The sequence below is a fragment of the Dicentrarchus labrax genome, unplaced genomic scaffold (assembly GCF_905237075.1).
Source record: "Dicentrarchus labrax unplaced genomic scaffold, dlabrax2021, whole genome shotgun sequence".
In the NCBI taxonomy this organism is placed as follows: domain Eukaryota; kingdom Metazoa; phylum Chordata; class Actinopteri; family Moronidae; genus Dicentrarchus; species Dicentrarchus labrax.
Window position 1 is genome coordinate 28,943,734 of NW_026136719.1, and position 14,176 is coordinate 28,957,909.

General features: G+C 43.6%; 1 protein-coding gene and 1 non-coding gene across 2 annotated transcripts; both read right to left on the reverse strand.

Annotated features, from left to right (window-relative positions):
• Positions 1-209: 209 nt before the first annotated feature.
• lrp3 (low density lipoprotein receptor-related protein 3) lies at positions 210-11,778 on the reverse strand. Its single transcript, XM_051380386.1, has 7 exons — positions 11,557-11,778; positions 8,510-8,645; positions 8,224-8,429; positions 7,152-7,768; positions 6,430-6,902; positions 6,061-6,193; positions 210-5,215 (listed from the first exon to the last, which is right to left on the reverse strand). Exons 1-7 carry the CDS (start codon positions 11,615-11,617, stop codon positions 4,343-4,345), a joined length of 2,499 nt encoding a protein of 832 aa, XP_051236346.1. The 5' UTR covers positions 11,618-11,778; the 3' UTR covers positions 210-4,342.
• A 1,280-nt stretch (positions 11,779-13,058) lies between these two features.
• On the reverse strand, positions 13,059-13,132 carry trnat-agu (transfer RNA threonine (anticodon AGU)). The gene has a single exon. It is a non-coding gene; the product is annotated as a tRNA-Thr (tRNA).
• Positions 13,133-14,176: the final 1,044 nt, after the last annotated feature.

Here is a 14,176-nt window from a genome sequence, read left to right on the forward strand (position 1 = left end):
AGCAAATGTTAGCATGCCAACACACCAAGACGGTGAACGTGGTAAACATGCAAGCATTGTCTCTGTGAACGTGTTAGCGTTTAAGTACAGCCTCAGACGCTAGCATGAAGACCACAGACAGTATTATGGTGGTACTGGGAATAATAGGTGGATGCAAAAATAAAACTTTTGATAAATCATATTTCATACACTGAAAAAAAGTCCGTAAATGATAAAGAGCTTGAAGTTTATTGATTGCAGGCTAATGAGCAGAAGGCTGTACAGGGTTTTGATCAGCAAACCCCACAACGTCATGGTGGCATCTCTCTTTCAGCACAAAATATACAAATATAGTTCTCAAAATGAGAGAAATGCTTTTATACAAACACAGTATATGTTGACTTCAGCCTTTGATGGGGAATGAGCTTTAAAATCATACAGCCAGGAGAGGGGACGCCGTCATCGGACAGCCTGGTTCAGTAGTACTTTCATTTCCAATGGCCTTGATCCAGTGTATTTACCCATGTGCTAACCTATTGAAAAGTACAGTTATTACTCATGTTGGAAAGGTTTTGATTATGTACTTGAGTGAATAAAACCAATGGAAAGATATAAAAAAAAACAAAAAAAAAAACAAACAGACAAAACAGTTTAGAAGATGTTGACATGGCTTCTGTCCAGCAGTTTATCACAACTTTAACAAACCAATAAAACCCAGGGTACAGAACAGAACATCTCCATGATCCTTAACAGATAATAAAACATCACCTTAACCTTTAGTAGCCAATGTGACACAGTCTCACGTTACATGGACAGAATTCAAATTATTGGCTGCAGTCTGAAAAACATCAAAGCAATGAAAGTCACCAAGACTTTTACCAATTACCATTTAAATACACAGGTAAATACACACGAACAAGGTTTTTGAAAAACAAATATTCTTTTCCCTAACTCTCCTTCCATAATAATCCCAGAGATTCCTGACGCAGTAGTGCACTATACCTCCAGAGTAGTCAGTCGTACCAATCACATGTCACACCGTGGAGCTGTGTCCAGACACAGACAAATCTCATCTCTTCATACATGTAAACCACAACTGATCCGTGAAACTATCCATGATATTTACAAGAGCAAGGTAAATCCATTAAGGCATTATAACACACTTATGTACATTACAAAGCGAGTACACACATTCTGCAGATATGAATGAAATACGATTTTTTTTAAACAGCAGCTAAACTATTACACTCCAAGTCAAATGAGGACAAGGTACAATAATAAAAAAATAGCACAAAATATGCAAAACTAGGAATGAGTAAATCAATTTGTATTTCTCTATATCTCGAGGGAAGGGAAAGGGAATTAGAACAGATCATTAGGAAGGATTACTTGTGAAGGGGTATGGAGACATCTCTAATGGCACATAATGTAGCAGCTGTTAAAGACAAAACTTCTATAAGAAGGAAGCACATGAGGGTAGCATGGCACATTCAGCTCACTTTAAAAAGGGGAAAACAGCAGGAAAGACCATGTATTTAGTACAGAAATCTATGGAGGCCCAGAGAGGCAAAAATAATAATAAATTCAGGTGATGAATTTTCTATGGCTAAATTGTTTTCTTCCTCTCTCTTTTTATGACTTACAAACAAAAGTGAAAAAAATCATAAATATATATACCAGAATAATCCAAATAATTAAGTTCCTTATTCTGTTTTCTTACACCAGTGAAACTGGGGAAAAAATAAGTTGTGTTAGCTAATACACAATATACTTCTGTTTAGAGTGCCTGAAAGAAAACATGAATGCATTTAATGCATGCCTATTTAGAACATGTGGTAGTGGTGCACTTCAGCCCCTTGTGACTGAAGTGAGTATTACAAAATCAAACACTTGGAAAGATTATCCCGGAAAATCCTTTTTTTTAACCTGTTTTAAGTCATAAACACATGAAAGAAAACAATTTAATTCACACTTAAAAGTAGATCAGAATTAAAAATAGGCCACCTTATGTTTCTTTCTCACTTGCCTCTCGGGGCTTCCGTAGAACCTGACACTGCAGCTAAATATCAACCAGCAATTGGACACATTTCTCATTCTCTCGCCACTTACACTCGTAATCTGTCTTTTCCGTTCAGTATCAATATGCTGCAATAAAAGACTTAGAAATTCATTGATTTCAAGAAAAATTAAAGTGATACATTCTTTAGAAGTCCAACAGTGATTAGTAAAGGGTCATCAGTGTCATAACTTCAGAGAGACAAGCTTTACAAAACATCAGAGACACAGGCAACCAGGTTCAATCAAGGTCAATGTTTGTCAAGGCAGAGAGAGAAATATAAAGTAGAACAAGTACAGGTCTCCGCTGAAGACTGAAAAATAGAAGTCTTTGTTTTAACATCCTGTCATAGAAAATTCCACAGCATAGATATGAATTTCCAGTGGAATAAACCAGCAGTTCAGACATCTGCAGTGACCAGTGAGCAGTCTGCAGTACTGCATCGGTACCGCTGGATTGAAGGAGACTCTGCAAACAATCAATAGTGTAAAGAAGCATCACTTCCCAACATTTCCTGGACATTCATGTAAAGTCTTCACTGAACTGAATAGAAATCAGACACAGTCAAGTTCATTCAAGCGAGGAGAGGCTTCCTGGAGAGGACAGTTTGGGTTTGAATTTGAATTACACAGCAATATAGTTGGACTTCGGTTTCCATCCAGGTTTGGCTTTTTAAAACTGATGATATATCAAGTTAAAATTGCTGAATTGAAAAATCTATGATACAACTTCCAAAACATAATGAGAAAGTTCTTAGTGTTTCTTAAAAGGGGTCACAGAAGCAACACAGAGGAAACGTACAGTATATGTTGAATAAATACTGACGAGGGTTTGGCATGATTGAACCGCGGCATGAATCAGTGACACTGCACAAGTGTTAGAGGAACATTTGGACATTTTTGGGAAATAGGCTTATTTGCACTTTGGCTAAGTTATATGAGACCACTTTAATATCTCATGTTGTTATAAATAAGGCTTTAGCCAGCACCTTTGAAAGCTACCTTTAGACAGAGCCAGGCTAGTTGTTTCAATCTGTTTCCAGTTTTTGTGCTAAGCTAAGCTAAGCTGACTGGCTGCTGGGGTAGCCTTAAATCTTACGCACAGATATGAGCGTGGTATCAATTTTCTTATCTTCTCTAACTTTCCGCCAGAAATCAAGTAAGAATATTTCCCATAATGTCAAACGCTTCTGGTTCAAAGTTGTATTTAAAATGGTAAGTCTGGTGGTATTTTATACTTTTTTATTGTTAAAAACTCCCATGAAAAGACCAAAACCAACTATGTATTATTCTAGTATTGTCTGTGTAGCCTAATATAGCTTATTCCTCTGTCTCACAGAGCGCCATGGTTATCCAAAAACTATTAAAACCACACCAATGAGCCCCACTGTAGCACTGGGTGACATGTTGCATCATTACCATGAACATGCACCAAATGTGTATTAATGCACGGCTGAAAATAGTCTCCAACAAATGCACTATTTACTCCGGTCGTTTTTTGAAGATTTCAGTTTTGGAAATTATTTAGCCTTTAAGGAAAATTTAAGTGGTGAAGCTGGTGAAGTTGAAAAGTATTAGTAGTAGTAGGACAAATTTTGGTTTTAGCTTTTTCATATGATTTGTTGACAAATAGCAAAGATATAAAATATTGCCAGCTTTTCCTTAACTGCGACAGCCAACCGTGACCTTGTAGAAATGTCATACAATAACAAAACTAACACCACCTCAAACAAAAGAGTGGGAATAGGACAGAGTAGGGGACCATTAACCCGATAAATTCATATGTGATCATTTAATAGGCTTTTATGGTTCACAGTATATAGCGGTGCATAATGGCTCTGGGTAACGACACAAAGGCTGCTTTGGCGTTGTCAATATTGTATTGGTACTGGTGGCCGGAATTGAGTTTGAATTTCTGGGACAGGCTCGTGATGAGTTTATGTCCAAACAGGTTAAACAAGGTTGTCGGTTTGCACTGAATTGTGGGGGTCAACATTAAGCTCCTGTTTGACAAAAAGATTTCCATTACAGCACAGACTATAAGCACTACCAACGCTGGTTTTATTCATCTTAGGAAAACACTGCATATACATAATTTTGTGCATGTGCAGATTTTTATGCATTCGAAGTGTTGAATGGGCATGACCTAATTATATTGTACTGCGCCCCCTACATGTGGTGGGATATGGTACGGGTCTCACCTCTGGGTCTGGTAGGGACACATTTCAAGGACACTTTAGCTGAGCAGATATTGCTGACACCAGGTCTCAACAGAGAGAGGGGTAGGAGAGTATCTTCCTAAACTCTTCTAAAAGTTTGGCGTTGTCTCTCTCCCTGAATCTCCTCCCTCATCACTGAAGGTCCTGCTGAACCTGCAGAGTCTGCTCTTGCCCTCCCTCCTCCTCTCATCCCTGCTTCTTAATTCCCTGCTTGGCACTTCCACGGTAAAGTGGCTATCGCTGTCCTCTGCTTTCGCAGAAGACGAGGGCTCGGGAGGTGGAGTCACCTCCAGCCCTTGGGTGTGAGGGTGGGTTGTAGATGTCTGGGAGCTGCTGGGAAACACAGGGGGTGAGATAGGGGACAAAGGCCCCAAGGGGGAGTAACGTCTCAAGGAAACACCCTTGAGGTTAACAGCAAGCTCCAGAACCAGCTTCCTAGATGCCCGGGGGTGGCAGGGGGGTACAGAGGCCTCCTGGGGAGTGAGAGGGGGTCTGCTATGGGCAGAACAGTCACTCTGAACAGGGGTGGCGGGCTCAGACTGCGGGGCCCTGCTGCTGACAGGTGACAGGTCCTCCTCCTCTGGACTGTCCACTGACTGCAAGGACAGAGGTGAGGCAGGGCTTTCAGGTGTGTAGGGCTGCATGTCTATGTTGGCTGAGCAGCAAGAGCCTGGCATACCAACTACATCGACCTCATCCCCGAGCCCAGCTCCAGACCTGGCCCTTGCCTGGGGCCCTTGCACACCCACAGTTCGGTAGCTATGGAGCCCCAGTGTGATCTGTGTAGGTCCAGGGGGGTCAAGCAGGGGGGCGTGGCCTCTGGTTCGTCCTCCACTGTGGAACAGGCGACTCCACAGATGCCCAAGACGCCGTCGAGAGGAGGAAGAGGAGTTGGTGCGTCGTGTCGAGTGACGTCTGATCTGCCTGCGCATCGCTAACCGCAGGTTCTGTAATACGGAGGCCTGTAGGAGGGAGAGGGCGGACAGACAGGGGCTACAATTTTGTAAAGTACATTTTACCAGAAATAGTAACCATTTATGGCCCTGTTCCCTGTCTTGCTGAGAGTTGGCTGGGAGGATCCGTACCACTCTTATATCTGACTATGCAATATGAAACTGGAGCAAGCAGCCGGTTGGCTTAACTTAGCTTAGCATAAAGACTGGAAACGGGGAAACAGCTATTGTTAATTTGTCCAAAGGCAATAAAACCAACCTGCCAGTAACTCTAACGCTCACTAACTACTAATTAATAGAACTTCTTTGTGTCCATCCACATCCAAAGTGTAAAAACAACAACTTGCTGTTGTACAGGGGGTTATGTGTACTGTTTCTTGGCTGGGAGCAGTGACTTCCAGGAGTCTTGTCATCACTGTGTATATGCCATGCAAGTTCAGAAGTCACGGCATCAGCAAAAAATAGCCCTGCACATAAGCCCCTGTAAAACTGCAAATTCTTGGTTTTACACGGATTAAATAAAAAAGATACAATGCGTTACTTTGTGATCTTCAGATGTGCTGGTACCTTCACACAGAACCAGGCTAGCCGGTTCCCCCTGCTTCCAGTAGTTATGCTAAGCTAAGCTAACTGGCTGAAATTAAATAAGCACAATTCCCCAAATTTCAAACTATTCCTTTGAGCACCAAATAATAAAGGAAACACATTTTATGCACTATAATAAGTTATAAAAATTCAATATTGTCTGTGTCATGATTGCACTACTGCAGCTGCTGGACACCAAAATTGTTGTTCATATCCTTAGCTTCAGGAAAATGGGGCCCAGAGTGTATTACTGTGTGTGAATGCTCTACCTGAGTGGGGTTGTACACCGGGAAATCCTCCACCGGAGGGATGAGACCCTGGGCGATTAACTGGCCGTACGAAGGGGGGGCCTCTCTCTGAACAAACTCGGCCTCCATGCGAGTCATCTGAGTCTCAAAAGCTCTGAAGTGACGTAGACAGAGAGTGAGCGAGTTAATAACTTAGGAAAACATGTTATTCTAAAAAAACAACAGCAGTAAGGGCCCACATTATAAGACTGACCTGGCATATAAAACTTGTTACTATGGTCATAGAGTTATTCAATCACAAAAAGAAGAAAGAACAGTACATGCAAACTTAGTGTAAGAAGGGGGACCAGTAATGATATATAAAAGCTGTGTTGTGTTGTCTCTCCCCACCTGTACTCTCTGCTCCTGAGCGAGTGGAGTTTTAGGGCACAGCCAAGGGCAATGACCAGCAGCAGACTGCAGACCAGACTGCCGATCAGGGCAGCCGTGATCACTTTCCTGGGCACCGCTGCCAGGCAGTCCCTCTCATCGCTCCCGTCCAAGCAGTCCTCCTGGCCATCACACCGCCACGTCTCAAAGATGCACAGGTTAGTCCCACAGTGGAAGTTTCCGGGTTGGCAGTCATAGCAGTTCTTCTCGTCAGACCCATCCGGGCACCTCTTCTGGTTGTTGCAGCGCTCGGAGGCCGGGTAGCACACTCCAGTACCACCCTCGCAGGGGAACTCCCCATCTGGGCACGTCGGGCAGGCCTCCTCGTCGCGTCCTGATGGGCAGTGCCAGTAGCCATCACAGCGTTGGCGTTCAGAGTAGCAGCCCTGATCGCTGCCACAGGGGCGCTCGCCAGGAAAACAGTAACCTTTGACCTGGAGGATGGAGGAGAAATACATAACTGTCTAGACACCAAGATGACGACCTGTTCTTTGCTTGATTTTCTGCACCAGCTGAACAGCTACTCTCTCTCTCAACCACTAAAGTGGAGGGAGAAGTTGGAAGAAGGATATTTAAAAGCAAAAGTTGTAAGAGACAGATGGAAATGATAAATGATAAGTTTACAGTCAATCTGGAGACAAAGGAACAAGTTTTTTTTTAAGAATATTCCCAGTTTACAGTACCTGGTATGTGGCATTGAAGCCATGTCCAGGGCTGTGAGGCTTGGCCATGTACAAAACACTCATCTGACCCCGACTCGACTCCAGCAGCACTGGGCGCCTGTTGTTATGATATGACAACACCTGTAAGAGGTGCTCTGCCCGCTGCAGCAGGCCATCGTAGACATGCAGCGAGTCTCCGGGCCCCAGCCGCAGGTCCAGCTGCAGCACGATGGGCTTGGGGTCCTGGGTGTCCAGCAACCAGGAACACCTCAGCTCGGTCACTGCGCTCCTGTTAGCCCGGAAAAAATCCGGGGAAGCAAAGGAGCCGTAGAAGTTCCCCAGACGTTTGCCGCAGGTGGTGTCAGGGCAACCCAGCTCGTCTGTGCCATCAGGACAGTCACGGGCTCTGTTGCAGCGCAGGGCGGCAGGCAGACAGCGGGTGGACTGGGCCTCGGTACACGGGAGGGAGCCGAAGGGGCAGAGGCCAGGCTGGGCCTCAGTGGGTGGGGGGGAGCAGCTGCGTTCGTCGGTGGCATCGCCACATTCATCTTGGCCGTTGCACTTCCAGGAGCGAGGAAGACACTTCCCGTTCCCACACAGAAATTCATCTGACTGACAGCTGCTCTGACCCAGGTGACCTGTGGAGAGGAGAAATTGATGGATTGCAACACCAGCCGCTAACACTCAACACATAACCTGAAAACACACAGACCTGTGTCAGAATAAATTATTTGATATTGTAAAGCAAAAAACATTGTGTATAGTAATACAGCTGAGTTCCCTCAGTGAGGCCTGGAGTGCTACCTCTAGAGTATGGGTTGGACAGGTTACTGTGGCCCAGAACTGACACACAAGAGAGTAACCCAAATAAAGCAAACACTATGTCAAGTGTCTAGTGGAACAATGTCTAGTGATATGGTGAAAATATTTCTATCATGTCATGAATAAAAGCACTGCTATAGCTCTGGTAATTATTGCTTCATTTTTTCTGTCAGTTTTATCATTCATATATTTTACACACACTAAAACTGCAAATTTGGATTCACACAGGTCAAGGATGGAACAAAAAGATAACCTCCTTTGTCCAGCGTACCTCTGATGTAGGAGAGGCGGAAGCCCTGGGCCTGGCTGGAGCTATTGGCCTGAGAGTGGAAATAGAGCCAAACACGCCCCCTGGTGGAGATGAAGGGTGGAGGCAGGACTGAGCCACACAGCCTGGATTCCCCGTTCCACGTCGGGGTCAGCAGGAGACAGTCTCCCAGACAACTTCCCGACTCCGCCACGTCGAAGTTCCGGAAACTAGGGCAGAACATTGATGGTGTCAGGTGCTTACTCCACAACAACTTCCAGGTGTGTGCTGTATGTGAGAGGGATTCTACCTGATGGTAATGACCTCTCCCTGACCCCCCTGGATATGCCAGCTGCAGTTGACTCCAGGGGGGTAGTTTAAAGGCCAGGAGGGACTGTAGATCACACCCCTCCGCTCTGTATGGACCTCCACTCGCTCACTGCAGCCTGGGAAACAAAGAGGCAAAGGGAGATGGAAACAAACACATTAGTGATGTAGAGGTTCATACGTCACAAAACACGCAATAAGACTGGAACCAGGAACCCCGACACTAGACAGATATTCTAGCAATAATGCATTAAGGGATGTCGTCATATCGCTGCCACACTCTACAAAAGTGTGTTATCCAGATCTTTTGTCTCTGACCAGTGCAAAACCTTCCAAAGAATGCCTCGACGCGACAAATGACCTTAGTGCCTTTCAGAGGAGCTCTATGCTGATCACATGGGGGCTAAAACAGAAGCAGCGGCAGTCAAACTGGCAGCCAAGGCAACAGCATCGCCTGCTGCCATCGCACCATTGCTCCAGGGAACAACAAACAGTGTGCGGGGGCCAAGAGGAGCACCAGGAATAAGACACAGACCTCTGTGTAGAGAGCAGGCAACAAATCCCATTGTTTTTTGATTAAGTGAAGGCATCATGATCGAGGTTAGACTTCTGAAGAAAGAGTTTGAAAACAGGAAGGCTTGATGGCGGGGAGAGCAGAGAGAGTGAGGCACTAATGACTTCAACTGAAATGGAGATATAACATCAGTGGGATGGATTTTATCCTCTTTCTTATATATGAGAATGTAAAGCTGCTAGGTTCAATGTTTAATGGTCCCATTGCTGCTTAATGCCACAGTGGGAATGAAACACAAGCAAGAAGAAGCTGTCTAACAAGCCTCTTAATTACCCAGAACCACAGAGAGGGAACATTAGCCAAACTGCTCAACAATGATTATCCAACACCGTCACACAGCAGAGTCTGCTCAGTTCTGCTGAGTGTGTGCGTTTGTTTCGGGATTTCTTGATGAATCAGTAAAGTCAGCAAAGTGAAACGGGGGGGTGGGGGGTGGGGGGGATCATTTAGAGCTCAGTGATGGATATCGACTACTCCGAACGTGGCTAGCTTAGTACACAACACATGAAACTGGACTGCACCAAGTAGTCTGTAAAGTAGAGCTGCACAATGCTGCTGCACACTGATTGTTCTTCACTACAGCAGATGTTGCAAATTACATTTTCTATGATCATCAGGTTGAACAAGTGAGCATGGAGTAAATCTTCAGGATGTTCTGTAAAGTGGAGTTCACTGGTTTTTAGTTAGAAGAACAGGGTTTGTATTGGTTGAGATAATGTCAAACCTGTGCACGAACCTGATCATTTTTACTTTGACCTACTTTGCTGCTGACCTGTCAAAATGTTCCCATCCAGATCACAGTTACTGTAGAGAAAAAGAAATACAAGCTCCTATATCCGTACCTGCCTCGACAGACCAGAATGCACTGCAGCTACAGGACATGCTGAGTTTTGAAAGCGGGGTGCAGCTCTAGACTCAGCTCCTTGATCTCAACCAGAAACACGTTCAGCTGCCAACAAGTTTGTGAGAATAGTCACATGAGATTTAATGGAATGGATGATATATTCTACAGTTAGTATCAAAAGTAAAAGTACTCATTGTTTGGTTCTTTTTTTAAGGTCAAATCTTAAACTCAAAAGGAATGGAGTAAAAAGTAAAATGCTTCCCACTGAACTGTAGTGTAGCAGAAGTCTAAAGCAACATAAACTAGAAAAACTCAAGTAAAGTCCAAGAAGCTCAACTTAAGTAGAGACTACAATAAACGTACCTAGTAACAGTCCACCACTGATAACAGCAGTACGGAGCACCCGAGAGAGGAGCAGGTGGATGAGTTGCTTTTAGATTTGTTTTAGATTTGATCTTGTTGCAGTATTAAGCCCTTCAATTTTTTTTATCCGTGTGGTTTTAAAAAACAAAATTTAATCCCCTGAATCTCTGAAGTGTTTCTAAAAATGTTTTGAAATAAAGAGAGCATGACCTCACTGAAACACACATAAGGTTTTCTTCTTCTGCAGGGACGCTGTACAGCTGGTGTGTGAGTGTGTGTGTGTGTGTGTGTGTGTGTGTGTGTCTGTGTGTGTGTGTGTGTGAGAGAGAGAGTGAGAGAGTGTGTGGGTGACTTTGATCTTCCCAGTACTTTGTGCATGAAAAGGTGCCAGGTGAAACAAGTACCAACACGTGTTTTGGATAGTGTGTGTTTAACGGTGTGTGTGACAACTTCTCTTTCGTCCTGCTCTCTTACTTTCCTCCTTCCTTCCTTCCTGCTATCTCTCTCTCTCTCTCTCTCTCTCTCTCTCTCTCTCTCTCTCTCACACACACACACAGACACACACACACACACACACACAGACAGACACACACCTCTAAAATCTGAAACAGTTTGACCTGTCTCTTGGTTTGGCAGCCTTCTCCTTTATGTCCATGCCAATAAAGTGAAGGATATGATAATAGAGAGAAGGGGGGAGGGGGGACGAGAGAGAGAGAGAGAGAGGGAGAGGGAGAGAGAGGGACTGACTGGCTGCAGAGGAGCAGTGATGTAATGCTGATAGCAGCATCACATTTGTGAAAGAGCATCCATGTTTCCACACTAACCCTGATCATTTACCCACCACAGATCAATACCCCCGCAGGTTCCTGCACACTGATACCCTCATCCTCTCACTCCATCCGATCACAACAATGAAAACACTCTGTCTTCCTCCGTCATATCACTTCATCAGAGTGACACAGGAGAGAGCAGCGAGAGAAACAACATCCACTCCTGCTCGGGTGTGAACAGCAGCTTTTCTAGTGAGTGCTGTGCCGAGGTAGTCAGTGATATCAGAAGCTTTGTAAACTGCAAGACCCCCAGCGATGCTGATAAACAGGAAAACGACCACCGACACATTCAGTCCATTCACTGGATTTCCTTGAGGATTTTGGATCTCCCAGCAGGACTCCCAGCACAGATACATGAACTGTGTGCACAGATATCCATCCCAACATTACAGCAGTGTGGATGCATTGTTGTTCCTCACCTGCACAGAGCAGAGCGGAGCGGAACCACAGCAGTCCGAGCAGCAGCTCCGGCAGTCCCATGGTCCCGGCGGGGGACTTCTGCTATTATCTGGGACCCGATCTCCGCGGTGTGCTCGACATCTGGGTCGTCCAGCGAAGCTCCCGCATCTGTTTTCAGCTCAGACACACCGCGCACACCGAAAGCTCCTCACTGTGGAAAGGCATTGTGTCCTTTGCAGCGAGCCACGAAAACCAGGGTCAAGGTAGCGACAGCGAACCTCGCCGCTTCCGGTCACCGCCTTCAAAATAAGAGCCATGTTTACTCATAGGCATTTTGAGCAACGGCAAACATTTACAAATTTGCCTTTTTGAGGGCATACTTGTTGGAAACCCATGTTCAGGAAATACTGTATGCACTCAAACATGGTAATCTACACATGTGTTTGTATGCCTCTTATTAATATTAATTATTACAATATTATTAATTACTGATATTCACGGTGTTTTTTGTTTTTTTAAACATTCACTCAGAGAGGATGTTGGCTATTTTGAACGTCTGATCCACACAAAAACTTGATATCAAAGCGGAACAAAGTCACTAACAACTGATAAACATGAATTACAAATATAAACCACCAAATAATGTATTACATTAGTCTATAATTATACACTTCAAGGAGCTGTACAGCTCTTAGTCTTTGTGGACAGGTGGGAATACATTTGTAATATTTTCTTTGTTGTGCATTGATCACAATCATTCCATACAAACTCTCTGAAAAACTCCTCACCCTCGGACTGACACCCTCCCTCTGTAACTGGGTGCTGAACTTCCTCACGGACAGACCCCCAGTCAGTCAGAGTTGGAGACTCCCCCCCCCCCATGTCGGGCAAAGTAAGATTTTCATTGTACGTATAAACCACCGTGTTTCTTTCTGTACATATGACAATAAACCTCTTGCATCTTGAAATGCGTTTTGCTGGTCTTATTTTGAAGACACAGCGGTCTCACTTCCGCTGTAATTGTGGCCCACTCTGTGTTTGGCTTGCCGCATCTTAACAGGACAAAGTGGCCCATATTATTCTGTGTTTAAAGGTCTTCTTCCCTCCTGGCTCCCGGAGTGGATGTAACAAACAGTTGGTTACAAACTGCAGACATGGTCCTGAAGTACAGATTACACCACAGACTCTGTTTGCTTATTGAAAAGAAGAGTACGTCCAAGACACGGTGGCTTCATGATTTTCTTCTCCCCATCCCTCCATTGTAGCCTGACTGAGTCTTGGTTCTGTAGGCTGTTTCACTGCCGCCCCCATGTGGTCAGATGGGTGTAGTTACTGCAAACAGTCTCTGACATAGGGAATCTACAGTAAACAGTATATGTCCGCATTTTCACACAGGCCATGGAGCACGTTTCTAAAGGTAGAAAAGAAAGTGACTGGTCCAGCTTTAATTTGACCATATATAGAAATTCAATGTGAGTAGAGCAACATATAACAGGAAGTAATGGGACAGTGGAGACTTAAAAGGCACCGCTGGGATTCGAACCCAGGATCTCCTGTTTACTAGACAGGCGCTTTAACCAACTAAGCCACGGCGCCGGTGTTATGAATGGAGGAAATAGGCGTTCATGAACAGGGACTTCATCCTTGTGTCGATGATGTCACAATGATAGTCAGTTGCATTGATACGGAGCTGCCCGGTAAATCTGCACTCCCGGTTTACAAATCCTTGCTCGAGGTTTATTAACCCTACTGTCGGATTCATCGTGCCCACGGATGCCACTTGGAGGCTCAAATGTTTATTTAATATTAAACATTTTCTGGCGCCATATACAAGTAATTTTTAGCGCTAAAGTAAATAGTTTAGGGGGAAAAACAATAAAAACGTTAACACTTTAACACAATATAGTATAGGGTTATATAAAAACAACACTTACGGAAGAAATACAAAAGGGAAACTAAATTAGACTTAATAGGAGTATATAAAAATAAAAATATGTACAATGTGTGCAGTATCAGTGTAATATTGGTGCAAAAACTTAGACTTCAGGTAGTGCAAAGGTAATGCTAATATAACCGGTAATATAACTGTTTCTTAACATTTTTAAAAATAATTTACTTTGCAATTAAGTCATTATTACTAATTATATCATTTAATTTCATGTAATATGCATTTAATTAAATTTGAATGTATTTTAATCAATTTATTTCAATTTAAACGTAATTATTTTTAATGAACCTAAAATTAATTTCATTTCATATTAAATTTTATGTTTTAATGTAATCTGATCCACGCTCATATTAATGTTTTATTTCACATTCACAGACTGGTCACTTCTCATCCAGTCACTGCAGACAGTGTTATCTAGCACACAACCATATAGTTAGCTCAGCAGCTCATAAGAGTAATCTCGTTGCTCTGAATGAATACAGACCTTGTCTCTCTTTCCCTAAGAGAGGAAGTGAACACTCCTTATTGATCTCGAGCTTTCCAGTCGCTTCATTGTGCAAATCTTTGTGTACAAAAACTTAAATTAAAGGTTGTAACCCCAACCCTCAGCTGATTGGTGTACTCTTGCCTGAAAATATAAAATAGACAATACAATTCATACATTTTAAAAAATATACAATTACCAGGGCAAT

What these genes read in the sequence shown, in the direction of transcription:
- lrp3 (XM_051380386.1), bottom strand. Translation starts at nt 11,617, where the DNA reads ATGGGACTGCCGGAGCTGCTGCTCGGACTGCTGTGGTTCCGCTCCGCT. An exon ending in CTCCGCTCTGCTCTGTGCAG is followed by an intron (nt 8,646 to 11,556) that starts GTGAGGAACAAC and finishes TTTGTTTCCCAG; the next exon opens with GCTGCAGTGAGCGAGTGGAG. An exon ending in CTCAGGAGCAGAGAGTACAG is followed by an intron (nt 6,194 to 6,429) that starts GTGGGGAGAGAC and finishes ACGTCACTTCAG; the next exon opens with AGCTTTTGAGACTCAGATGA.